This window comes from Ptychodera flava, chromosome 14 (assembly GCF_041260155.1).
Source record: "Ptychodera flava strain L36383 chromosome 14, AS_Pfla_20210202, whole genome shotgun sequence".
In the NCBI taxonomy this organism is placed as follows: domain Eukaryota; kingdom Metazoa; phylum Hemichordata; class Enteropneusta; family Ptychoderidae; genus Ptychodera; species Ptychodera flava.
Genome location: NC_091941.1, coordinates 3,644,088 through 3,671,159, shown reverse-complemented (window position 1 = coordinate 3,671,159; position 27,072 = coordinate 3,644,088). Strand labels below are relative to the sequence as shown.

Below are 27,072 nucleotides of genomic sequence, written 5' to 3'. Positions count from 1 at the left end.
AGATAATTGTAAATATCAGAATTTAAACTACACTGTAAAAATTCAGAACCACATATGGCTAAATTGTACTGTATATTATTATTATTATAATGTATATTGTATTTTGTGAAGACTACAAATATAAGTGGAATTTTTTGCGACTTGAATTGTATCATTTCTATCTGGGAATCTTTGCAATATTGTGATTCCATGATGTTACATGTATATGCATGAATATTATCAGTGAGATCCTTTGGACAGAAACAACCATGCCGTTACTGTAATCTTAAGGTGTTTTATGAGAGTCTACTTACTGACATTTCACCTGTAGCTGATCCCTTGTCATGGCAAAGAAACTCCACCCATACTAAAATAGAAAGCACATTTAACCTTTGTGTTCTAGCCAGTTTGTACTTACACTGTTGATGTCCACACCATCACTAGACAGATACTGACACAGACAAATTTATCTTCAAAATACAGTACCTCTACCAGACACCAGCTGACTCACTCACACTGAACAGCCAATGGGTTCCTTCCTTTGCTTTCAACTCCCACTGCAGCTAACACTTTCTCCACTCAGTGGATGACTACATGTACTTATGATACTTCCGGAGTACTTTAAACAATACATGGGTGTTCCCGGTAAATGCAGTCCTTGCAGGGGACTCTTGAAACAAACAAATACCACTGCAACCACTTGACATATTGTTAATAAGTACACCAGAACATATTACCTTTTTGTGATTGTTATCATGTCTTGATAAATACCAAAACAACCACTTGAACATCGGTCTGAAAAACTTGTCTCCGGTCACTTAGAATCTTCTCACACCTACATATTTTTGACTTCCCCTTGACACATACCAAACTTTAATTATCCACTGACCAAAACTTGTAGTTCATGGCCCCAGCAAATTAGACTCCAATTTTCAGTGTAACAAGTTACAACCTCAGAGGCATGGCATTCAGGGACATATGTCAATCACACTGGGAAATCAATAATTTAATTAAATGTCAACAGTATGCTATGAAAGACTACTAACCAAGGTGAAGTCTGAGCACAAAGATCAACATTTGCCAGACTACAAGTAAGAAGTCTTTGTAAAGAATGTAACTCTTTCATATCAAACCTTGAAATAACTACGGCATGAAGTAAGAAGGGCACAAATCTATGCCTTCAAGCAAAATTAGGAAAAGCTCCGGAACAGTTCAACTTACAGATGAGGTCAAAAGTTTTGAAGGTCTTGGAAAGAAAACAGAAATTTTTGTTTAATCTTTCATTGGTATACCATAAGCCATATGGACTGTTTTAAACTTTCCTAGGAATCGCTTGAACCACAAGGGACACCTTGTACTTCATGAAGGATGGAAAATGAAAATGGAGAGATACCAGAAGACCTTTTGCACTTGTCAGTGTCTAAACTGATTATGTCCACTGGTCTAAAGTGTGTCAAGAAGTAGGAAGGAAACAAGTAACTAGAATTAAATTAAAGCCAGGAAGGAACCCAGTCACAGGTGGGATTACAGGATGAACTAGTTCTGAATATTAGCACATCAATTAGGAGCAAACCTTGTACCATAAATTTATAAAATATAAGTACCTATATGTAGTGGAGATACATGAAGTGAAACGTAAATCACAGTATATATTCATCTGTGTGTGGCTTTCACATTTTGGGACAAATGTAATTTTTAAGATTTATCATTATTATGTCATTAGCATAAATTAATCAGTTGAAATTTTTTCATGGGAATCAACATGCACCTATGAACCTTGTTTTGTTCTTAGTACCTTCTATGATAACACAGGTCATTGCACTCCTCTATTAAACATTCAAATTGGCTGGTGCAGCACTTACATGTACATGTATGGACAACAATGGAACTGAGACAGCTTTACTTTGCAGATATTACACAATCACAGGCATGTACATTGTACTGGTAGCATAAAACAACCTTTACGAAACATGTATTTTATTTCTGCTACTTGTTAAAAATTATTTAAAAAACTACAAGGTGTCCAGGATAAGTGAGATATTGTCATCCAAGCTTGATGCGAACAATACTATGATCCTGCAGATTGCAAACTTGCTATATTGGCAGTCTAAAAGTGACAAGAACATATCTTTGAATGATGAGCTGGTTGACTGCAACTTGTGTTGTGAATGGTGAAGCCTGTTTTTCAGTGTACAGTAACAAGGGTACAACTCTGTAATAACATAAAGGGTATGTCCAAAACTTCATGTGTGACAATGTGAGTGATATTTTGAGTAAAACAAATGGAAACAATAATATCAATATAACACCCATGAAGCCTAGCATGTTGGCTAAATTTAAGCTCTTTGAATTTAAAACCCTCTATTGATTATACACAACAAAGGACACTTTAAATAGCACAAAAGATTTTTGGACTAATTGTACGCATGTGGGTCACTCATGTTTAACTTTTCATTTACCATATGCTGTGAGATTCAGTAGACTTTTGACCTCGGATCTACATTATGTCATTAACCGTTCTATGTACTTTTTATATGTACATTAAAACTCTTTTTACACAATTGTATATTTTCTGTGTATGCAAGGTCTGATTCATGAGGTCAGCAAGGATAAAGCTAGAAGAATATTAGTAAAATACACCCTACCTGGCCATAAATACATGTAAACAGGCCTACAATTGTTGTTTTATCATGTAAAAGTAGAAAAATGGAATTGACTTCATAACCTCTTGTTACATATGTTGACAATAGAGGATAGAATAAAGAAACAGAATGGACCTTTCAACTTGTTAGATATTGTAACAACAAACAAAAGGACATAAAGAAACTTTTGTATATAGATCAGACAAAAGTTTAAAAACACAATATTGTCCAGACTACAAACTGACATACCTAATGGTTTACCTTCTACTTTACTGGTGTCTTCTGGTATCCCCTTAGCATCTCCATTTTCTTCTGTATTTCCATTTTCTGAATCCATGTCTTGCAGCCGGTAGGTTTATCAGACATCGGATGTTGGAATTTACCTGTGAGGAAAGAGAGGAACATGTTTGAATAAATATGTCTGTGAATATTTGAAAATGGAATTGGTTTGGGATCTGAAATGACTCATACAGTACCGGTAGGAAGTTTGTGATGTGTGAAAGCACAGCCAACAAATGGAAATGCAAATGCTGAAAAAGTCAATAAAATTCAAACAAAGTTTCCGTGACCGACACCTCTGAATTGGAGATATATCCCTACCCAAAATGAAATCCTATGGTTGTGTTTATGAATTCTTAATATCAAGTTTGAATATTTATGTGTCTGTAATATGTAATATTATGATAATTACACCGAAATTTAGACACAGCCATAGTTTAAATATGTAAACTATTAAACTGTTTTGCCTACTGGTAATAAAGCAAGTTAGATGGACAGATGGTAGCACTTGCAGGATTATTCTTTGCCATTGGATACATTGTGACCATTGTTTCTGATGTCAATCAAAGTGCATGACCTCCTCGTATTCAAATCAAAAGAGTCATACGGATAGGTTACCATGGCCAGATAAGATTTCTTCTACCAATAGCATGCTTTATAATACATGCCTGGGTCAGAATTAGATGAACTGATATTACTGAATTTTGGCAATGTAACGACTATTAACATGTGAAGACATGCTGCTTGTAATGACGTCTAATATTTCATGCTTCTGCAAAACCAGACCGGGGTCAAAAGTATGTAGCTGAATGCACAGGACCTACTGCATACTGAGAAACGTCATTGGACTCTATTCCTCTGTCTGTACAGTATGTAAATTGATTGATCCATCCATACAGGCTGAATGGCCCGGTGACTCTTTTGGGTAAAACACTGGTAAACATCTATTCATGTGCCATGCCCTTGGAATTAAAACATGCAGTGCTAACATCACAAACAGTTGTTTTGTTGCAGCTGAAACCTATACTTCCTGGTTTGGTACATATCCAGGCAAACTTATATTTCTCACTGTATGAAAGTTAATTACAAAACCAGGAGTTTCAAAAAGTAAATTCTGTTTTCAAAACAATTAAACCATAACTTTAGACAAAAGGTATGTCTCTGAGTTTCCATCTACAACTGTAGTAATTCAGTGGAACAATGAGTCTTTTTGACTGAACAATGTTTTCCTTCACTTAGGTTGGCACCTTTCATCTGATGGCAATAACAGTAGACAGGTAGCTTTGTTTGTTTATTTATTTATTGTTTCAATGCCCCTTCAACAATTAAATAAACAATAAGAAGATCAGAAATTATCACAAAAGAAATACCAGTACACCATGATTTCTGTACTGTCAATTCTTGTGACCAGGGCAATCTAGACACAATTGAAAACTTAAATACAATCTTTAAAATCATATTCTGACGGACCATAAAAACCATACACTCCAATTCTAAGCTTTTGCATTAACCGATTGCATTCATGGTGTATAATTGTTATGACAATTATCTTAGAAGTGCAGACCAGCAAAAGAGAAAATCGATTGCCTCTGTTGTATTCTGTACTAAAGGCCAAAACATGAAAACAAACTAAATTCCTAAATGTGGTCCTAAATTTTGTACAAGTTGTCTCAATCAACATGAGGTTGACATACATATAGTTGACGGAAACTCATCTAACCAAAGTTTTGTGATTGTTACTGTGTTAGAGCTATTAGTCTGTGATCGCCTGGTTACACACAGATTTTCTACAAAATGAAGCTGCACAAATAACATTGAAACATGGGAGAACGTGTCATGAATTATGAGTAACCTGGCCTGATATATAATATGGTTCCACAACGATGGTGTTGAAAATGTACTGCCTGATTGTTTACATTGTGCCTATTCTTAGTGATGTCAGAGATAGATTGTGTGTATTTTCAAAATCTACACGTTTTTGGACTCTTTCAGTGAAAATCATTGTAGAAGGACATAGACTGACAACATGTTTTCAAGACAATCACAGAGCTGAAACGTAACACAGAGTGATTTATATGAAGCAGTTGTTGCCTACACAAAAATTTATTATGCCTGACCAACGGCAAAGGTTATGGCCTCACCTGGAGCAGGATTACAACACACCTGGTGTTCATTCAGGCATTTCTGACAAGGCTCTCTACAATTTATATCACTCTTCTTGGCCTTTGAATATGACAGTAATCACCGATAATCACTGCACGTTTTGTAATAGGAACCTGTTGAATCAAAACGCGATTTGCAAATGCAACTAGATGTCTTGCTGACACCTGTCTTTTACTCTGACCTTTTGTAGATGATATACTCAACAGGTTGTCATCCATGTTGCACATGTATGCACTATAGAATTTTAGATTGTGTTCAGATAATCTCTGTCACAACAGTCTTTTGAATTTCCATGTTAGAAATTTTATTGAAAGGATTTTGTCTCTTAAAAAATAAACTGGCCAATGATTTAAATGAATAATGGGAAAGTTGACCAATACTAGTTTTAACGCACATCATCATGAATTCAAAATTGATATCTTTCACGTTTTTAGAGTTGGTATGCTGTAACTGGTGCCTGGAGGAATGGAATTTGATTACTTCAAAATAGGACTGATCTCATTCCAAGGATATATGTCAGAAATAGTGTTAAACCAATCAACCCCCTTATGAGAACCCATAGAAACATGTGATCACATATCCTTCAATAAAGTATATCCCTCTTCTTCTTCCTATTGTTAAACACATTCTTTAAGTTTTTCTTTGCAGTTTTCTAAGGCATCAGATTGGTGAAGCTTAAATATTTAAAATTGACCATATGAAGTAAACTTGCAAGGACCAAATATGTATATTAGTTGCAGACGAACTGTAAAGGGAATTATAATTCTTATTGTGTTGAAAAATAGATGATTCACATTTCATACAATTTATGTTATTTAATAGGTAAAAGGACTTGCTGTTGTTAAAACAATTTGAAGTTACACCAATTCACTTGTGTCTTTACATGTGATAATAGTAGGTACGCCGTACGGTATTCACAGAAGTACACATATGTTGAAATTACAACACCTATCATAAAGGAAAGGTGTTTTCAAAATTGGCAGGTTCTATTCTGTGGTGTAGTATTACATCTGAGAATTGACGCCTTCCCTTGGGTCTTGGTGCTTGTACTTGAGTCTTGGTGCTTGTACTTGGAAGGGCTTGAAGATATATGTGATCATTCAAAACAAAAAAGTTCCAAGTTCAATGACCCTGACAAAAAAAGTGTACATAAGTTAAGTCTTGAGATCTAATTTCCCTTTGCAACAAATCAGTAAGTCAACATTGACTTGACAAAACCTTGCATTTTGTTCCTGGGTTTTTCTCTGATAAAAGAACAAGGATTCTCTAATCACTTACTTTAAGTTTGTCTCACTTTGACTGGATTACCTTCATGCTCTTTGACCAGAATATCATTAGACTTGACTCCTGTCCCTCATTTAGACTGGATTAACATTTTGCTGTTTGAAAAGACTAATAATGCGTGACTTTATGTGAAGGACAGTCAGGATAACAGTTGCAAACATTAAGAATTATGCTTTATCAATCTCCTGAGACTAGTTACAGTGTGAAAACCAAACTAAATAAGAGACACACTCAGAGTGACATAAATGCAGAGGGATTTAATTAATCTTCCTTAGAAAAGTATTTTTGGAGATCTGTTTGGCCTGGTAAACTTGTAAATGGTAACATGACCTTCATTTGCAAAAATATACCACAGCCGTCAGTACTACAAATTAGCTCAAGATATACATGGGTGTTGACTTTCCCTCTGTTGAGGGCATCAACCCTGAGGAAGAAACTCATGAGGAGAACTCAAAACACATATTGAATACTCTATTCCATCTTTAGAATTTAGGGCTTCTGAGTGTGCCAATCTCGACAGGTTTCACCATAATATACATGCAAATTACACAAAAGTTCTCCTTCAGTTAACAAACTGCGTACGAGAATGTTTACAACTAATGTAAAAGAGCGGCTGCTCTCAGAGTCTCAATTGAAAAGCCACAGACAACAATGAGCCAAAGAACACCATTCCAAAGTATGCTTCTTTTGTATTAGGTTCTTTGATGTTTTCAGGGTGCTGTCCTCCATCCTCTAAAGGTTTATGCATTGCAAGCTCAGCTTGTCACAATGTCAATGGCCCCATTTAAATTGTGAGAACTCAAAATCGATCCTAAACCATAGTGCAAAACATCCCTACACACTCCAATACCCTGTGAATTACAGCAACCATCCTACTCTTTGGAGTCCTTTTTAAATAAATCTTTGGCAAGATGCTGTAGGGGGTGCAACAGTTTACAGTGATAGTGAACTACCAGCACTTACGATTCCCACTTGGAATTTGAAACATACAACAATCCCGCCCATAAATATCCAACCCTCTATGCCCTTCACATGTAAGCAGTCAAGCTGACCTGGGCTGGATTGAAGTTTGTCTGAACTCCACATACCACTTGGACAGTAACCTGACATTTGCAATCTCTATTCTTGCCCGGCGTATCATTCTTAATATGATAAAATGACCATTACTTCACCAATCATTTTTTTTCTCAAACCAAACTAATTCCTAACCTTTATGTGCTGATATATCCATGGATGTAAAAATATCCAAGCTCAATATATATGAAGCATGGGTGGCAAGTAAATCATAAACAAATATCAGGCTGAGGTTGTACACATGATGTTGGTTTCATGGGTGATAATAAACAGGGGTGAAATGCTGCCATGCAAAACATGCTGAATTCTTATGACACTTTTTGTTCATTGTCTAAATGTCATGAATTTTGATAGGATGACCTTTTGTGATTTTTTTGTTTACCTTACAGAAGAAAGACCAGTTGTGGAATATAAGTGACAAGAATGAGACTGCATCATCAAACAATAGCAGTTCTCAATCATTAAAATGTAATAGACAATTTGAGAATGAAGGTAGAAACTTGCTTCAGTATACCTTTAAGATTTGAGCAGTACAAAAAAAAAGATCACAAACCAACATTACTATTGACTGGATGACTTGTTTTTAGGAGCCGGTTGTGAATTAAGTTAATTATACCATGGATGTGATTATACCAGAGAATACTGATACTGATACTGAGGTCATATGACTTGTGAAGTTGTGGTTGGTAATATTTAAAGTACCACTAGTGGTACTACTACCGGTATATTACAGTAGTTGTGTTAACCATGCAACTGAATACAATCAGTATGGTTTTACAAGTATCTAAGTTCAAGAAAATCAAACTAGGTCAAAATTACGATGCTAACACGGTTTCATTATCACTGTCTACATTCCAATATTGCGTGTCATCACAGGAAATGTCATCCTCCACTGAAATCAATGGTGATACGATTGTTAGCGTTTCCTTACTTGGAACAGAGACAGTAGAGCAGACCTTCCCCTCTACTGTCTGTGCTTGGAAGCGATTCCAATTCATACTACACTGCAAAGTGCAATACAAAGCGGGTTTTGGAAAATTCAGAGTACAATATATTGTGCTAACTGAATATAGATAAATCTCACTGTGGCCATGGGTTCCCTTCCATAGGCCTCATTTCTGTTGTCTACCATATTCATATTCTATGGTACTAGTGACAATGGACTGACAAAAAAGTTACAGTTACACAGTTACACTGCCTATAAACCAACAAAGATAATAAACATTGGTACAATTACGTAAAGTTTTGTTTCCCCGAAGGATTTCTCTATGGAAAAGATTACGCTACTCACCTTTAGGCTTTTTCAAAAACTGGTAAAGGGTCCATGCGGGCAACGAAATGCGAACTCGATCGTGAACGTATACAGAACTTTGCTGACTTCCCCACAATCAAAAGGCGGGGTGCGTTAATATTTCTCAGCACAGCAGTACAAAAAGTGTACAATGTTACGTCCAACACTCAAACTGTACAGAGACGAAGGGTACTTTGGACGCTTAACAAAGGTAAAACATTTTGTCAGTAGCCTTCTTGCAGGATAAATACATCACGGTTGATTAACAATACACAAAATCTTATTTTAACCATGGCAATGCTAACTTTTCACAGTGCGCCGTAACTGCAGGGCCAGGTCTAGCAAGCGGTCTCTTCAATTCATCATCATCATCAGTTGGTCGTCTGCTTCTTTCATCGAAAATAAGTCCTGCCGTCAAAACTCACACAGTACCAACGGTTGGTACCAAAGGCCGACTGGAGACACAGTCTAAATTACGTCCAAGGGCTGTGGGAATGCATTAATGCACGAAAATAAAAACAGTATCCAAAAGACTGTTACCTAAACACACTACCGACAGTCGCCATTGTGAATGCAACAAGCAGTAAAATGTTTGCAATGACATCAGAATATTAATAATATGCAAATTGTATTATTGATTCACTTTCTTGGAGGGGTGTCCTTTAAAGGCTCTCAATGGATCCTAAATGCAAGAATGTCAAAGGTAAGAATATAAGATGTGTACATTGAGTTAAATTTAGGTAATCTCCCTTGGGTATACAAAAAGCCTAATGGTTGTTATTTGAGAAATTTCGTTTCGGCAATGTCCGAGAATACCCCATTCTGAAGAAATGGTTTTAACCTGAAGGTCAAAGGTTATATGAAAGCCCCATGTCTGTCCACTTGATTTGCACCAAAGAAAACAAAGCTGGTAGCACCGAACAGCTGGTACTAGCTTAGATTATGAGGTCGCCCTCTTCCACTACGGTGAAGACCGTTCGGAAATTGCAGTTTTTCTTTTCCTAATTTCGAGGTTTGTATCCATTTTTGTGTGTTCGATTTCAATGACGATGTTTCGTTTCACGAAATTTGAAGTTGTTAAGTGGAAAGTGCAAGTGGCCTGGATTGAAGCACTCTTCGATGAGTGGGGAAGCTTCATGTGGCGCGCAGTGGAGTTTACAAATTACAGACTACAACGCAACGTCACTGCGTAATTGGTATATATTCTAGTTTTGACATTGGTTTTATGTTCATTTGATCAGAGAAATTCAGTGATTGTAGGTTTGAGAGTGTTGTATCTCAGAAACTGCGGCAATATTAACGAGATACTATTCCAGGGGGGGTCATATTTGTTTATGTGGTGATGATGGCATGGCTTAAGGTAGTATGCGCCTCGAAATTGACAGACTTCATGTAAACTTTTGATCAAATTTTCCTCAAGGAATTTTTCAACTATTCTCATTCAAAATTAAGAATAAAAATCGAGGGTCACCATGCAAATTTGGGTAGTATAAAAAACAAATTACCCGGGATTTACAGATATTTGAAATTCAAAAATGGCTGCCCTTCCAGCAGCAAATAATAGAGAAAAATAAATAGTTTGATTTCAAAACACTAAGACAGCAAAAGTTTTCCTTACTCCAAGTGCTTCAAAATGAGCCCCCACAAGTGGTAGATCAGAAAAAATTTGGAAATGTTTGAAAGTCAAAATATCTGTCCCCGAGGTGCATTCTAACTTAATATACTATGGTCCATAGACAGTAGAAGGTAGACCACAGGGCCGTTGATCACCAATGATGATGATGATGATGATGATGATGATGATGATGATTAAATATTTAAAAAATGAAGAAAAATAAAAATATATTTGGACTCAGTAAATTTGTTGTTGTTGTTATAATTATTGTTGTTGTTTATAGTATTTGTAGGAAAGAAAGTATGCGCTGCAAAATCCAAAACAGCCTAATTATACATGTATATAATTAGGCTGTATTGAATTTTGCAGCTCATACTATCAACAACAATAATAACAACAACAACAAATTTACTGAGTTTAAATATATTTTTATGTTTCATTTTTTAAATATTAATCATCAACATCACCATCATAGGAGATTGAGGGCCCTGTGGCTAGACACTATCGTATGTCTGTGCAGTTAACTTTAACTACATAGATTATCTTTGAACTGGCGAGCTACATCACAGATCTTTATTAGACCTTAGAAAGTTAAGAAAACTATTAACTTGTAACAATTTGTTGGCTGGGTACCCAATATACCTCCATCTAACAAATCATACAAAAATTACGTCATACTAATTTCAGACTATGAATCATCAAAATTATCAAGCATCAGCAATCTTGTGAAACTAATGTTGGAAATTGTGCGGGGAGAGTCATATATTTATTAACTTGCATCAGAACATAGATACTAGAACTAGGTTCTATGACCAGAACTTACATTGGAAACAAGGCTGGGAAACATTTAATAAATTTTGCAAGTTTCACATATCCCAGCAATCATCAGGCAGTCTGATCGATGATTATTTTGGTGAATGAAATTTGAGTTATGGATATCTTAATTAGTGTTGCCCTGCATTAAAAAAATGGTTCAAGGAATTTTCGGCTTTTTTAACAAACCAGGAAATTTCCCTGATAAAGTTATGATATCAAATACCTAGTCACTATGACTGCATCATAGAATTTATTGTTTGTTAAGATATACCGGTAGTACACCATTGTCTAAAATTTTAAATGTTGAAACATTCACCTGACTTTTTCAAAAAAATTCAAAGCATAATGTAAAGACTCCAGTTCTTTAATTTGTGCTTTTCTCGTGAGACATTTGAAATTATACTCCATAACCTGACAAGCAGCAGTTTCATTTGATTCTACTACAATCAATAGTAAGTGATTGATGAATGATTCATAAGTAAAATGTGAAGGTTTAAATGTTATCAGAGTTTTACAAATACAAAGATTTTTGAATTTCCTTTAAGGGTCTTCCCTCATACTCCATGTATTGCTGAAGATGAGATTGCTTAGTTTTGGGTCCATGAGAATTAAGGACTCATTGAACAGTCTTGATTTCATGAAATTCACTATGACATCACATATACCAATGCTCAATTTTCATTGCTCCCAGTTTGGCTTGTGACAGACTACCAAAATCTAGCCCCAGTGGTGAAGTATATTAAAGTCACATACTTTTACCCCCTCTACCCTGCACTTAATCATGTTCGTTCCTTTAGAAGAGCTGCCCAGAAACTTGACTCACAATTTCTCTTTGCAAATTTGAAAATGGAAGTAAAAGAATTTGGAGGGAAGAAATCATGTTACTGTAGTATCTTTCTTTCATGACATCCGGTTTTTTTTATCAACATATATTCAGCAGTAACAGATAAAACAAGTGAGCTAAGTGTTTCACGTTTGTTTGTCAGTGTCATATCATCATAGTAAAAAACTTACATGAATTTCACTGTAACATTAAATCATGTGAACGGTGTCAGTGTGAAGATTTTGATAACTATGGGTATAAATGCATTATAATGAGAGGGACTATCAGCATAAGCTGTATAAAAGAACAATAAGAACATGCTGACATATATGTTGAGTTTGACATAAAAGGGGTTCAACAATTGCCAGATCGACTAATTTGAAGATTTAAAGAAATATATTTAGGATTTTTCTGGCTCCCCACTATGATCAGACACCAACACTTTAGTTACTTAGAGGGACGTAAGCTGTAACTTGTGGCAAGTTTTTCAGTATTCTGTTTCTGTATATCAACTAACATGCCTGACCCTAATCCGTTTGTCATGCTGAAATTTTGAGTCAACACAGCTTGTATGTGTGTAGTGATTATTGTTTATTGTTTACAAAAGAATTCTAGTCCAGACCTGAAAACAATTTTCAACAATAACAATGGAGATTATATACTCATATAGGTTGTGTTGATATGCTAAATACTTGGCATTAAATTACAGTTTAGGGATTCCATGCAAAAAATGTAGGGAAACCTGCACAAAACAAAAGTTCTGAAAAAGATAGCCAAATTAAGATACAACTTTATGGAACTTTAAAGCCAGCATTGAATTTCTGATGATATCACTGGTTTCCTTAGATGATGTTTACAAGTCTTTAAAGGTAGAGGAATTGCATTGTGACAGCTCTCTGAGAGTGTTTAATAATCTCTCTGTATCACCAGCCTGTGATAAATCCCTTTGAAAAAATCTACCCATTCAGGGAATGAAATCAGGTGTGTAACATTTGTAAAAAAACCCGTGCATATTAGTTGATATAGAATGTCACACAGTGCACAGATAACACATATTATTTTATTAATCATTCAATAAAATTTGAAATGCGTGTAAGTGCATTCCGTGTGACAAAGTATTTGTTTCACTGTCAACAACTGCATGCGCCATCTGAAGTAAATTTACTTCCGTGATCCACGACCTCTGAACCTGATTCCTGGGCTGGATCTTCAGGACTGAAACATTCAGAAGTGTGGGGGTGAGCGATGGTGACACATTGTAAAATTAGACTTCATAAATATCTACTTGTAATTTCTTTAAAATATACAAAGTAGTTGCTTAATATTTTGTCTTCTGTGTTATTCCTTGAGCGAATAGTGGAGACGTAATCGAACCTCAACCAGCTGAATTATACACGCTCAAGAATCGATGAATCCCGTAGGACGACGTTTGTGCGCAGTCTCCGTGGCTTTGTTGACAGTGTCTATGGGGGCGCCATTTTCAGCAATGGCGTGGAGGTCTTCTGGTACGAATCATGATGAGTTAATCAACAGACTGAGACGTAAGTTGTACAAGTTTGTTGATTCATGTCCGTAGAGATAGCATCGACAGGAACGGGACACCATCCTGATACCGCAGGATTATATTATTCGGTCATCTCATTTGCCAATATGCAAACGGTGACATAATTCTGATTTCTTATATCGCTGTTTTCGGAGTGTAACTTCGTAAGTTAGCCTTTCGTTTAGCATCGACGTATATATGATGCACTCTCGTCAGACTTCTGTCACCAATTTGTAGGGTTATTTCTGTGAGAACGAAATGGGTGCGACAGGATTGCGCTAATTTTGCGTGATATATTTACCACTGCGCTATTCTTCAGTGAAAGCACGCAAACTCTGCATAGTAACTTGCATCATCGTACTTTGGATCCGTGGCCCATATTTTGAAGTTATAAATTCCACATTTCCCCCTGTTGCCATCAAGTATTTCGTCAGTTGCTGAGAAATTTTCATTGCATGGATTTTTTCTGCGAAATAAGTGGAATGGTCACATATCGTTCCTTAGGTTCCCAAAGTAGTAGATATTCATGATCACTACTTCCTATATTGTGTAGAACTGCTCGACTGCATAGTGAAAAGGGGTCAACTGTACAAAAAGTGGGCGGGGCATCAAATAAGTGATTTATTTACTCAGTGCACGTATTTCGTCAAGTACTACTTCAAGGTTTTCTCAAGGTATACAGAAAAAGAACCAGCTGTTCGGTTCAATATGCGGTCTATTTCTGCTTGTATAATGTAATGTTATGATTCACAAGTAGATTTTGTTTTGAGAAGAGAGAGTTAGAACTTATCCTTATCCTACCAATTTCATATGTCACCGTCAGGTCAAGTTGGTTAAAACTAGTGAGGTATAACATGTCCCATATGTTGCATTTTGCCAGCAATGAAGATTTTAACATTCAAAAGCCCCTAAAAGCATATGTACGTAAACATGAATTTTACTGACAAAACTGCCTACGACATTACCATACCAAGTATGTGTAAAAATGCACTGTTATTGTTTATATTTGACTTCACCTGTCAACAATAACAATACAGTTTACACATGTATGGGCTGAGTTAACGTGCTAAGTACTGTGTATGCATATATGCTTTGGGGAGTAGAACAAGAAAGTATGGTTGATATTAAAAACAAAAAAAGTGAAAAATATCATCAAAAGTTAGCCTTACTGGCCTTTTAACTTTTAATATGAGCAAGTAACTTTTTAATATAAGCATATTATCAATAGACAAGCCTTGGTGAGATAGCAGTATGTCTACCTGCATTGTTTACTTATGAAAAATTATAGTTTTCATAAAGAATGCTTTGTAAAATCCAATGGAATTCAGTTGTGCCTACATCACCATCTTGGCAGTATAGCGAAGAATTGAGCACAGACAACAGAGAGGAGAAAGAGTGACTGGCTATGATGCTACTTCAACACAAAGACCCTCGAGAATTTTCTCGAGGGTCTTGTTAAAATTTTCTCGAGGGTCTATGTTCAAACAAACACAAAGGGCATAAGAGACTTTTGATAGACACGTTTTTCAGTATTCCTGTACTTCTGTTCAGTGATTTCTGGAAAATGGCTTGTCACCAAGTCTTTCTGACAATGAACAGGATACAAAACACTCCCTTCCTATATTTGTATGCCCTCTAAGGCTATTTGATGTGAGTATTGAGCCAGAATGTTTATTGTGGCTCAAGAAAATTTACTTATTGCAATATTTGGATGTAGGACTAATAGAAGGTATTCATGAAATTCCTAAATTCACTAACAGTGCTGAAAGAGTAAGAGTTAGATGGCACAGTTTTCATTTTTTCCATGTCTGCTATAAAAATGGAAGTAGTAAGGGCATCAAAAGTGAAAGATTTAAGTTTTGCTAAACTTTCCTCCATGAAACTTTAAACCATTCTCTTACCAAATCAAGAACAAAAATCAAGGGTTACTGTGCAAAATTTGGTATTAGAAAAACACATTACCAAACATTTACCGATATTTTAAATTCAATATGGCTGCCATCCTATGTTGACTCTATAGAATAAAAATAAAATTTTCGATTTTTGAAAAAACTAAGATGGTAAAAATTTTTCTTACACCAAGAGCTTTAAAATGAACCACCACAAGTGGTATACCAGAAAGGTACTGAAAAGAAGTGAAAGTCCAAAAATCTGTCTCCCAGGCACATTCTACCCTAAGGCCTTCCTTCCTACATGTTTACCAATAAAACCTATCATTGAAAATTCTGTATCAATAGTACATTATTAAGTGCATTGTTCAAGTTTGTGTTAGGATAGAGAAATTACCAGCATTGTGACTGAGGTTCAGTGTCTTCAGCATAGGTACAAATGTTGTAGTAAGAGGAACCATAATTCAACACCTTCCCAAGATCTGATACAGAGGCCGATAAGAGAGGATACAGAGGCTGATAAGTGAGATTCATTTAGTTGTTCCAACATACAGTTACTATTAAGTGAACATCTTGAATAATCTTAAAAAACTGTCATGTTCATTGTGAGAGTTCTTGGAGTAGGTAGTCACAGAAGTAGTTAGAACTTACATATTGAGCATATTGGCAAATTACATCTGGCTACAACCCTTGTAGGAAAAACTTTGCCCATCATCTAAACATTCCCTTAATTTTTATTTTCCTTATAGAAAATGGTATCATTAAAAGTTCTCGGGTGTATGACGCCATGATGTCTGTTGACAGGGGAAGTTATTCTAAACATAATCCATATATGGATTCCCCACAAAGTATTGGTGAGTAGTTTCAATGTTCTGAATAAACAGCTGGTAATGTTGTTGATGCTATGAAATTTAATTTTTGAACAACCTGCAAGTGCCACAGTGATAACAGAAATGTATTGTGCATATGCAATTTTGAATACATTGTTAATTTAAGTTTTTTTTGGCTCTCTTACGTGCAGGATATGCTGTTACAATTAGCGCACCTCATATGGTAAGTGACATGATGGATCATCGGCATTTTTCTTCAAGCTCTAAACCTATGAATTCTGAAAACTTTGTTGCAGATAGAGTTTTAGATAGACCAACTGATTAACGATGTAGTTAACTGCAAACACACGACTTTAATATGTCACTAAAGGATATAACAGGTACCATGTATTGCATGTGGAAGGCAGCGTATTTAATACAGTAAACTGTCAGGTGGAAAATGTTGGTAAGCAGAAGGCTAGTGCTTGTGATGATGCTAGTGAAACAAAAAACATGTGCATCATACTGATTGTCAGTATTTATCAGTGAGTGACAGCTGCTGTCATCAATAATGGAGATAATTCCGACCAGTGTTTCTCATTGAATATCTTTCTTTGCAGCATGCCCATGCCTTAGAGTTGCTGTCAGAACATCTCAAGGAAGGAAACAGAGCATTAGATGTTGGGTCCGGTAGTGGCTACTTGACAGTCTGTATGGCACTTATGGTGAGATATATACTCTACTTTTGGCAAAATATTCAGACATTTCAATGAAAGAACTCTCCTCATTTGTTTGTTTTAAGAATGGACACTAACATTGTGGCTAAGAACAGGGGAGGAATCAAATATGGTGTTGATATGATGTCATAAACAAGATATTCGATTTGGGGGACAGAGATGAAGAGGATCATGAAATTGAAAGCTCTGGAAAAGTATTGTTTTCCTTCCTGCCCCATAGTAGACCCTAAAATGTTAAGACATTTTCCTGTATAAACTTCTGTCATCTCAAAGCAACTTCACCCTCTTCAATAATTCATTACATTTTCAAGATGCTTGATGGATAAATCAGTTACATCAAATGGGAACACAGAATTTTACATAATTTTTCACCATTGTTGTTTTCATTTTATTTTTCATGATGATTTGCTTCACTATCCTCATAAATATTCTCTTCCAAAAAAACAACAAACTGGTACATCATGTTTCTGTAAACAGGTTGGAGCGGAAGGCAGAGTTGTTGGAATAGATCACATAAAGGAATTGGTGGATGGATCCATTCAGAATGTCAGGAACACTAACAAAGAACTTCTAGATTCAGGAAGATTGACTCTTGTCAGTAAGTGACAAACATCTTCAGTTGTCATATTACTGTTTTAGTTGTCTTTTTGTTCAGTATTTCTTTTGTACTGTTATTATTATGAAAATGATTATTTCTACTACTTACTACTGTAACCTTATTTATGTCCTGGACTGTTGAGCAAATTTTAGATTCAGTCTGGTAATTTTGTAGTCCTGCAGGCAAAGTCAGTTTGACTTTATGATTTTGTTCTGTCTGTGCATCCCTCTGGCATCATTATTAATATGATGAGGACTCTATGTTGATTCTCTAAGTTTTTACATGTTTTGAATTTTTATAGCTGGTGATGGCAGACAAGGTTATGCACCGGGTGGGCCTTATGATGCTATTCATGTTGGCGCTGCAGCAGATACAGTTCCACAGGCAGTAAGTACATTTCTTTTGGTCTCATGGATCTGGGCTAAGTTTGTTAAGTTCCACAGGCAGTAAGTACATTTCTTTTGCTCTCATGGATCTGGGCTAAGTTTGTTATATCTGTTTCCTTTTCAAGACATAATAGACAACTGAAAATTTGACAAGATCAATCCAATTCTGGTGACCTCACGGAACAACCCTCATGTGCTGTTCATGAACCACAGGAAAAGTATTCTCATGTTGAAATCCGCTGTAATTACTATCACAAGAAACAGTACTTCATTGTAATTGTATCGGATGAAAATGTATGTATGCCATATAAGGCCAAAAAAAAAAATATGTGCTGTTCCGATAACCCGACCTACCCCAATTTTAACCCCCCGACCCTAGACTTTTTAGAGCCTCGTAAACCCGGAAGTAAAATAACGATATGAAAAAACGTGAAACGCATGAAATCACACGAGAACTATGACAAATCGCGTGAATCACGCGAGAACTAATACGTCATTCTTATAGTAGGGATGCCAGACGCTCATATGAAAACTTGCGACATGACACTGACAGTTGTTGCACACTGAACGGTTTCCGGTTTTCAAACTGCTGTATCTCAAAAAGTATTAGGTCTAATTCAATAAAATTTTCGATAAAAAAATTCCAATTCAACTGCTCGTTCTACCATGGGATATTTTTTGAAAATAAAGAAAAAAAATTGTGTCATTTTAGCGCTCAAAATCAAACATTATTTTTCGCCATACAGCGTGCGGTACTGCGGCACGCACATTTCTCAGGCCACTACTTCCTATGTTAGAATGGAATGGCTCGTTACAGTATGTTGTTCAGTGCCTAAACGGCGTTTTGTAGGTAGGTTGTCGCTAAAATGCAGGGACAATTTTCAGTGATCGGAGTTAGTATACCAAACAGCAACTGTTATATTAAATTTGTGGAAAGTTTGAAGCATTTTCATGGCCGTTTTCTGATGTAATCTTTCATTTACATTCTTGTTGTCATTTCCGAACCGCGCCATGCACAGCGCGGCCACATTATGCAGGCCAAGTGAAAACCCGGAAGTGTTTTGTGATAGTGAATCGAGCAAAATTTTGGTCAATTTTACTTTTTATAGTCATTCTATCATTAAAATATAAACCCGTACACCAAAAACTGTGTGGTTAAGGTCAGTTCTGAGTAGTTTCAAAGTCTGTGCGTTCGGAATTTACCGTGAATTTGCCGTACGTACGTACTTCGTTGAACAGCCCCTAACTGCCAACGCTACAATCAGCTGTTTTCAAACGTTAACCCTGGTAGTTTTGCGAACATTAAACTGTGTTCATTTTTCATCTGTTGATGTTACACAAAATTTACAAAATGATATTTGACAACAGAAATGAATACTCTTTCAATGATGTATGGGAATAAAGTCAGCATGCGATGTAAACAACCTTTATTTTTAAACAGCATTAACGTAAACTGGGGAAAATGACAGACAGGGGTAGTGCAGGAATCGGGAATTGATAAACAAGACAAGTTGAAAGACGGGCAAATGAAGAGAGAATGAAAAATCTAAGGAAAGGAAAGGAAAAATCATAACCCTGACTCTAGATTTCAATGCTAAAGGAAAATTGAGTACAACAAGATGACAGCTTTTTAGGGGGGAGTAATATTCTTGTGTAAAAAGGACAGCTCCAGGGGGATTATTCTGTACTGTGAGTTGATCAGTTGAACAATGACTTATTTTATTCATATTCCTATGATTTTTGTTTTTTTGAATATCAGAATTTCTCAAATGTAACATTTAAGAAATTTTACAGATCTAAAATATATTTATTCTTTTTTATTATTACTCAAGTTTAACTGTCCAGAATTTGGTACAGCTAGCGTAAAAACTCTGAGAGTTACAGCTGTTTGAAAATGGGGAAAAGTGGCTATTTTTACTGACATTTCGTCCAACATTTTTTGGCTCTCCTTGATTGTCAGTGTATCTCAAATACAAACTTAAAGTAATTTTACAAATCTAAAATGCATGTATTCTTTTGCATTATCTCTCAATATTAAAGTGTTCAAAATTTGACAGAGCTAGCTTAAAAACTCTTAAAGTTAAAGTAGTTTGAAAATGGCGAAAAATAGCTTTTTGACTGGTAGTATACACAGTGCCGTCCAATTTTCAACTCTGTCTCACAAAATTTTTGGCATTTTCATATCTCTGTGTAAAGAAAACAAACGCTCCTTATACCGTACTCTTACAATATATTGCACAAAAAGTATTTTAAAGCAGATTAGTTAGGGAATCAATATTATTATACAACTATATTTTTCATAGGGATACCCACAAAATGACTCTTAGCCATATGTTGAAATTTTTTGACCATTTGTCAAAAAAATTGAGCATATTTTAATTTTTTAAAAATCATAACCCTGGAAGTAGACAAGATAGAACATCATTCAAACAGTTTTTTAAATCCTGAGACAAGATCTTCAAGAAAACATACAATTCAAGTAAGTTTCACCAAGAACAAAAAAGGGCCTGGTATCCCTACTTATAGCAGGCCTCGTCTCAAACAAAATGGTGACTCGTGATGGACTTAACGTGTACTCAGTTTTGTTTCGCAAATGCGATCATGGCGAAGAAAGGTCGATTTTGTCTTCTGTTAAACAGAACCAAACATTCGAAGAAATTTTGGAGGAACACCATCCAGGTTTTTCTGAATGTAAAATGTACTCTATTCGAGTTGAATGTGCCAGTGATGCTGCTGGGCCGTGGTTGGAAGTATAGCAGACAAATATACAGGTTGACGAGGCTACAAACAACTTCAACGTAAAGTATGTGTGTTTTTCTTGCGAGTGACTGCAAAAAGCTGAGGATTTACCTGTGGATAAACAGTTCACTTTCCTGTCAAAGAATCGTAATTCAGCCATATCAATTTCCGTGACAGTCTAATAAACCACACACTTCAATTCTACTGATGAATATTTTTTTTAATATATTGGTATTTAATTTGAGTGTTTCATGAGGAAATTGTTCACTGGTAGTGTGTTTGAACGCGTACAAAATGCACATTGAGAAATTAAAAAAAAATGAAAAAAAAAAAAATTTCCCTACCTACCTACCCTATTTTTGAAAACCATGTAATCGGAACAGCACATATTTTTTTTTTTGGCCTAAGCATAAGTTATTTCTAAAAAGGACCTATGATCATAGACAGTAGAGGGGGGAAGATCTTCCCCCTCTACTGTCTATGCTATGATTGACATATGCAGATGTTTGCAAATTTTCACCATGTTTTAGATTCCATGTGTACTACTGAACCTTTGTCTTTGTCACTGACACTCGATGATTCTCTCTCCTTCACTTTTTCCATCACAGTTGTTGGATCAGTTGAAACCTGGAGGCAGACTGGTTCTTCCTGTAGGCCCAGCGGGAGGTAGTCAAATGTTGGAACAGCATGACAAGCAGCTTGATGGCACCATCAAGAAGAAGAATCTCATGGGTGTTATCTACGTACCTCTGACCAGCAAGGACAAGCAGTGGGCTGGAAGGTTCAAATAGTCACTTTTTTCTTCTTCAGTCATTGTCGGACTTTAAATACTAATGAATTAAGGAAACCAGTCACTTGCTATAAGCTTCACATAGCGTACAAAAAGATTGAAATCATCATAGGATGTCAATGGCATAGTTAAATCAATAAACCTTCAAAGAACCGACAGATTTCAAACTGCTTTTTTTGTCCTGAAATCACAGTGCTCTTTCTTACAGGAGGCTAAAAGTCTGACCTCATTAATTACTGTCCCATATCTTGTACATAAGGTTTATTATGCTTCCGTTTTCACCAAAAATGTTGATTTACTGAGATAACTTGCTTTGCAAAGTGTTTACTTTACAGTATTTAATAAAATAATTTTTGTATATCTGATATACTTCATATAACAGATTTTAAATTCTTGGTGTTCAGTGTTCTCAAATTTGATTGGCAGAATCAGTGGAAAACAAAGTGAATTGTTTTCTGTGATGGGCTGTATTTGTAGTGTAGGGTAGGGTAGTGGTAGTTTTTAGTGTTCCCCAACTTCCTTGGACCACAGTATTATTAGTTTATCAAAAAGTCAAATTTTTGGGTTTTAGCAAAAAAATTAGCAGTGATTTAGTCATTCTTTTGGTTTTGGTCGTTCCAATTTCTATTGAAAAAAAAAGTGCTTGAAATGCATGTGAAAATTAACACTGTGATACATATCTGCCAGTCTGATTTTGTGCTGTCTTTTGCCTGCTTACTCTTGTATCTGTGCATATTGGTAATGTGTATGTGAATGTGTGTGACTGCAAGCAGCACATTTGTTTTTAGCTCATATTTGGTTTTGTATATGAATGCCAAAAAGAGCTTTTTATGTGACGTGTACATATTTGACTATGTTGATGTGCTTTGTAGATCAAAGGATTGTTTTGTTTTTTCAAAATTGTACAAATTATTTGAATGCGGTAGGATTTTCTTTGTCTCTGTAAATAAATGTGGTAGGTAAGTATGCCGTTAAAAGATAAATATTAGTATACATTCATCCCCCTCTGTATTATGGATGAAGTGATCTTGCCGTGTGAAATACCCTGTCCTATAATTCAGCTGTCCACAACCACTTCCTGATGGTACAAGTGGAAAATGGACATTTTTCCTACCTTTGGAAAATCCCACCAATGTCAGAAAATTACCTGAATTTATATTGATACAGAGTAGTCAAAATTCTTCCGAGAATTCATTATAGACAGCTGTTTGTGTTCCTGTTATCGTCTGCATCTCAGCTTAATGTAAAACAGTGATCACAACTCTTTTCTTGAAACTGTGTTTGACATAGATACAATGTACTGATTTTAGGCAGCATGGCATGTTGGGAAGGTAATGGAAGATTGTTATGAGGCAGGACTACTTTTCTTGGCGTTTGTCCTTCAACAAGAATGAGCACTGTGTACATACAGGAAACTAATCACTCTCAAATGTGCAAATCCTAACTTTTCACACTTAGCAGCATGTCATAAGTCTGAAATGCTCAAATTAAATCTCTGTATGAATGTTAGTCTCTATATAGCTTAAGGAATTGGTTTCAAACTGTTGTTATTTTTAGGAAAATAAAAATTAAATTTTGAGTTTAAAGTTTTGAAAAAATTCCTTGAGTTATAAGCATGTTTACAATTGTATATCGTATTTACTATTATTAGATGCCAAGTTTTGTGAGATGTGAAGTGGGAAGCCCCAGTTGCCAAGCAACAAGAATGGATTGTTTGAAACTGGTCAGTGCTTGTTCCTTGTATCGGACTCGTTATGTCACCACTTCACATCTCATACTGTGTTCAGGAAAAACCCAGCATCAAGTGTCAGTAATACATAGTATCATTACTGTCGGTTACATATTGTGTAGTGTATTCAGTGTAGTATCACTGCTATGGATTATGTTACAACACCATTTCCTCTTGTTACATTCTAACAACTAAGGCCATGGTATCTGTTTAATTATATACCTACTTTATGTGTGCCGTCAATCTGCACAAACGAGTTTGTTTTCTTCTGTACGTTTCCTGTGCAGTCATTCCTATCATGCTTTTTAAGCTATTTTGTCATATCAGCATGATGTCATCCCATATCATTAGGAACTTCACTTTCAACTTGAGATATGCCAGGTAATTGTCAGCCTGTTCAACACATTATGTTAATAGCTTCAGGAACAAAAGTAGTTGAGTATGACAGATACATGTTAAGTATTCGCTGGTCTGTTTGTCATCATAGTCTTTGCGTGTAATTCTGCTCTTCCAGCTTTGCCATTTCATAGCAAATTCTTTCATCTGAAAACAAGTTCATCATGATCTTAATATTTTACGCCATGCTGCATCCTGTTTCATACCTGTGACTTTTCTGTATCTCATCTCCATGCTGCATCCTGTTTCATACCTGTGACTTTTCTGTATCTCATCTCCATGCTGCATCCTGTTTCATACCTGTGGGTTTTCTGTATCTCATCTGAAATATGCCATCAAGTCGTGCAATAATTTTGTTTTCATGAGTCAGTCTGTCGTAGTTCTTTCCTCAGCCAATTGCTCTCCTATTGTCAGTATTGATACTTTACTGTAGCCTGTCTGTCTACAGCTACTCATGAATGTCCAAAAATCAAAGTCATTCATGAAGTTATATACCTTACGCTATGTAATTAATAAAGTCATCTTTCTTATCATTAGAATATAGTTGTAGATGACATATCAGAGTGGTAGTGCATGGTAGGCATTTGTAAATATTGAAATGTTGGCATTTTTTGCTTGCAATTTACAACGAGTCATGAGTTTTGCACTTAATAGATATCAGATTGTAGGCTTCCTAGAGATTCTAAAGTGTGACTAACACACTTTATACATGACGATCATTTCGTGACTCAATAGTTTGCATGATGGTGTTTCGTAGAGTAAGAAAGTAAAAGTCGGCTAGTGGCTAACCTGTTTGCTGTATTGCTGATTAAAAGATGAATTGTTAAGGTACAGAGACAGTTGTGCTTCAGGAATGAGCATTCACTGCTTGTGAGTGTTTTTTAGAGTACAAACACTAATTACACTTCTGTTATAATTGGATATAGTTTGCTGATCTCTACTGTAAATTTTTGGAAGCGCAATTTCTGTGGCTTCCAGACTTACACCTTGATGCCATCACCGTAAGGGGGGTAAATTGTCGCCGCACAAATTAATACCAAATGGCAAAGCTTTCATAATGTTATTGTTTAATTGTTGAAATGTGTAACAAAATCTTTCCTTATATTTCTCTGTTTTATTGACAGCTTATTTGTGTAACATGCTCTCATGTAATTTCCATCCATCGTATAAAGGTGTTGTCTAAGAATACAGCTATTCATTATCTGTGATATCCTTGTTACCATACCAACAAACTGATAGCTATGCTCTGTGACAGAGGTTACAGTGTGCATAGGCCCTCTGTGTTCATCACTTATCATAGATACTGGCTTTGATGTGATAACTGAGAAAGGGGTTGACATAATGCATGTCAAAGTAAAATCTCGTATGAGTAACAAAAGTCGCTATTGGATGTGGAACAGGTATGGGGATATGGAATTTCCAAGTGGTGATTGGAGATCCCTGTTATTTAGACATAGATAACATTGGCATGTTGGTAGAGCCGCGTAACCTTTGCACTATAAATATTATCATCATCATCAAAGTGTATATTGGTAAAACTTGCATGAACGCTTGATGTTGGGTTATTTTCTGAATAGACGTGCAGTCTTTTAAAGGACTGACTTTTGTATAATAAGTAGATTAGCTTTCACAGCAAAAAAAATTGTAAATTTATCGAGTCTTTTGAAAATACTTCAATTTATCAGAGGTTTCTTAATTTTGTACCTTTTTTTTGTGCCAACAGTACAAATGATGATTCTGTTCATGAGGAGTTTTAGAGTGCCGTGTGCAACAATGTAGCCACTGCTAGGATTCTAATTACACCTAGGACCCTTCCTATGATTATTTGGAATTTTGTAGCTTTCCCTTGAATGGAAATGTGTCAATTGACACAAACATGAATCCAGTTCTTACGCCATTGCAGTATGAGTGCCGTACAGCTGGATTTTATTTTGAATATGTTTGATTACTGAAGATGTATTTTACACATCTGTGGCAGTATTACTTTTCTGATTTGGGCTGTTTTCTTGCAGAATTAGATCCTCCTAACAATGGAATTCACTTGATCTTTTAGAGGGTTTAGAAAGAATCTTAATAAACGCTCACATTGTGCAAGGTATCATACATCTTACTGTCCTGATTGGTTGTTATGGGTAATTGTGTGTAGAGTGCATCAGAACTTTGGTGTGATACCCTCCACTCCTCCCCAACACAACTTTGGTTCATTATTAGTACGGGCTGATATGTTTGTGTAAAAATTAATGGAGTATGTTTTTTGTTGCATCCGTGATTGAAGATGAGAAAAGTTCAACTGGAAGAATACGTTATACCAAAACTAAGGTGATTTGCAAATTATGATATCAAAGTTTTAGTCAAACATCTTGAAATTTGTATAACTGAATTTTTTGGCATGTAGAATCATGGGGTAGCTGCAGTAAAATTTGTGATTTATTATTTTTGCATTGGAATTTTATTTCTGACCATTTTTTTAGCTACTATAGACTATAGTCTCTAGAAGCTATTGGGATGGGTATCCGTCCGGCGTCAGTCTGTATGTATGTACGTCCGTTTGTGAGGTGTCCGTCCACGTAAATATCTTGAGAACCGCAGTACTTACTGATTTGATATTTGTTGTGTAGATGAAAAATATGATTTTGAGCTGTTTTTTTTTAATTTTTTGATTTTGTTGAAAATATGCAAATTAGTGCCAAAAAGGTGTTTCTGGTAAAAAACCATCTTCTTCATAACTGCTGGTCAGACTGTGTTGTTATTTGGTATACAGGTCCCTAGGGATACCGAATTTAGATTTGTTCAAATTGTGATGAAATATGCACATCTGAATATTTAAGGAATTTTTCTGTCACTTTTGGTCAAAACTTTATTTCATCAAACCGCTTGTCTGACAGCTTTGATATTGTGTTCCTACAGATGAACTAATATGATATATTGAATATATGATGAAATCTGCAATTTTGTATTTTTGGTCAATTTTTGCCATTTTGGGTCAAAAAATGTGTTTCTAAACACTGCTTGTCTGATGCCTTTGATATTTGGAATATAGGTTTCTAGGGGTTGTCTTAGTGTGATATATTGAAATTTGTTGAAATCTTCAATTTTTGTATTTTTGGGTACATTTTTGCCGTTTTTCGTCAAAATATTTGTTTCTCAAAAGTTACTCATCTGATAGCTTTGATATTTGATATACAGGTTCCTAGGCTTTATCTTAATGTAATATATTGAAATTATTTTGTATTTTTGCAGCTAATTTTGCCATTTTGGTCAGGCCATCCTGAAATGAGCTATCAAAGATATCCATCTTCTTCATCAATACATGTGTCACAAAAAGTTATTCTCTACATAACACAGCACGAGCTCTGTCGACTGTTGGGTCGCTTGTTTTATCAAACTGCTGGTCAGACAGCTTTCATATTTGGTTTACAGGTCCCAAGGATGACAGTAGTGAGATAATTTAATACAGTCAGGAAATACTTAATTTTGTATCCACGTCTGT

The 27,072-nt window shown here is 35.7% G+C and overlaps 2 protein-coding genes across 11 annotated transcripts in view; one reads left to right on the top strand and one right to left on the bottom strand.

Annotated features, from left to right (window-relative positions):
* Positions 1-9,302, bottom strand: part of LOC139148992 (uncharacterized) — a 49,305-nt gene extending 40,003 nt beyond the window's left edge. The window contains exons 1-2 of one of the 3 annotated variants that reach the window (XM_070720473.1): positions 8,713-9,302; positions 2,871-3,004 (exon numbers count right to left, since the gene is read on the bottom strand). In XM_070720473.1, coding sequence (XP_070576574.1) covers positions 2,871-2,958 — 88 coding nt within the window. In that variant the 5' untranslated portion in view covers positions 2,959-3,004; positions 8,713-9,302. Of the gene's footprint in view, positions 1-397; positions 420-2,870; positions 3,005-8,712 lie in introns of those variants that run through there. The other 2 variants (XM_070720474.1, XM_070720478.1) reach the window with 2 other exon arrangements.
* A 260-nt stretch (positions 9,303-9,562) lies between these two features.
* Positions 9,563-25,685, top strand: LOC139148991 (protein-L-isoaspartate(D-aspartate) O-methyltransferase-like). Of its 8 annotated transcripts, XR_011556051.1 has the most exons (10): positions 9,582-9,724; positions 13,324-13,507; positions 16,148-16,252; positions 16,420-16,451; positions 16,828-16,932; positions 17,422-17,542; positions 17,844-17,929; positions 21,276-21,448; positions 23,109-23,180; positions 25,306-25,685. XR_011556051.1 is itself a non-coding variant. In XM_070720470.1 (9 exons), exons 2-9 carry the CDS (start codon positions 13,375-13,377, stop codon positions 25,337-25,339), a joined length of 789 nt encoding a protein of 262 aa, XP_070576571.1. In that variant the 5' UTR covers positions 9,563-9,724; positions 13,324-13,374; the 3' UTR covers positions 25,340-25,685. The 8 variants fall into 8 exon arrangements, 4 of the variants coding, with proteins under 4 accessions (XP_070576571.1, XP_070576568.1, XP_070576567.1 ...); XM_070720470.1 differs by lacking the exon at positions 23,109-23,180 and having other exon boundaries at positions 9,563-9,724; XR_011556054.1 differs by having other exon boundaries at positions 9,574-9,724; positions 13,317-13,507; positions 21,276-22,237; positions 22,282-25,685.
* Positions 25,686-27,072: the final 1,387 nt, after the last annotated feature.

What these genes read in the sequence shown, in the direction of transcription:
- LOC139148991 (XM_070720470.1), top strand. Translation starts at nt 13,375, where the DNA reads ATGAATCCCGTAGGACGACGTTTGTGCGCAGTCTCCGTGGCTTTGTTG. An exon ending in GTTAATCAACAGACTGAGAC is followed by an intron (nt 13,508 to 16,147) that starts GTAAGTTGTACA and finishes TTTTCCTTATAG; the next exon opens with AAAATGGTATCATTAAAAGT. An exon ending in AGGAAGATTGACTCTTGTCA is followed by an intron (nt 17,543 to 17,843) that starts GTAAGTGACAAA and finishes GAATTTTTATAG; the next exon opens with CTGGTGATGGCAGACAAGGT.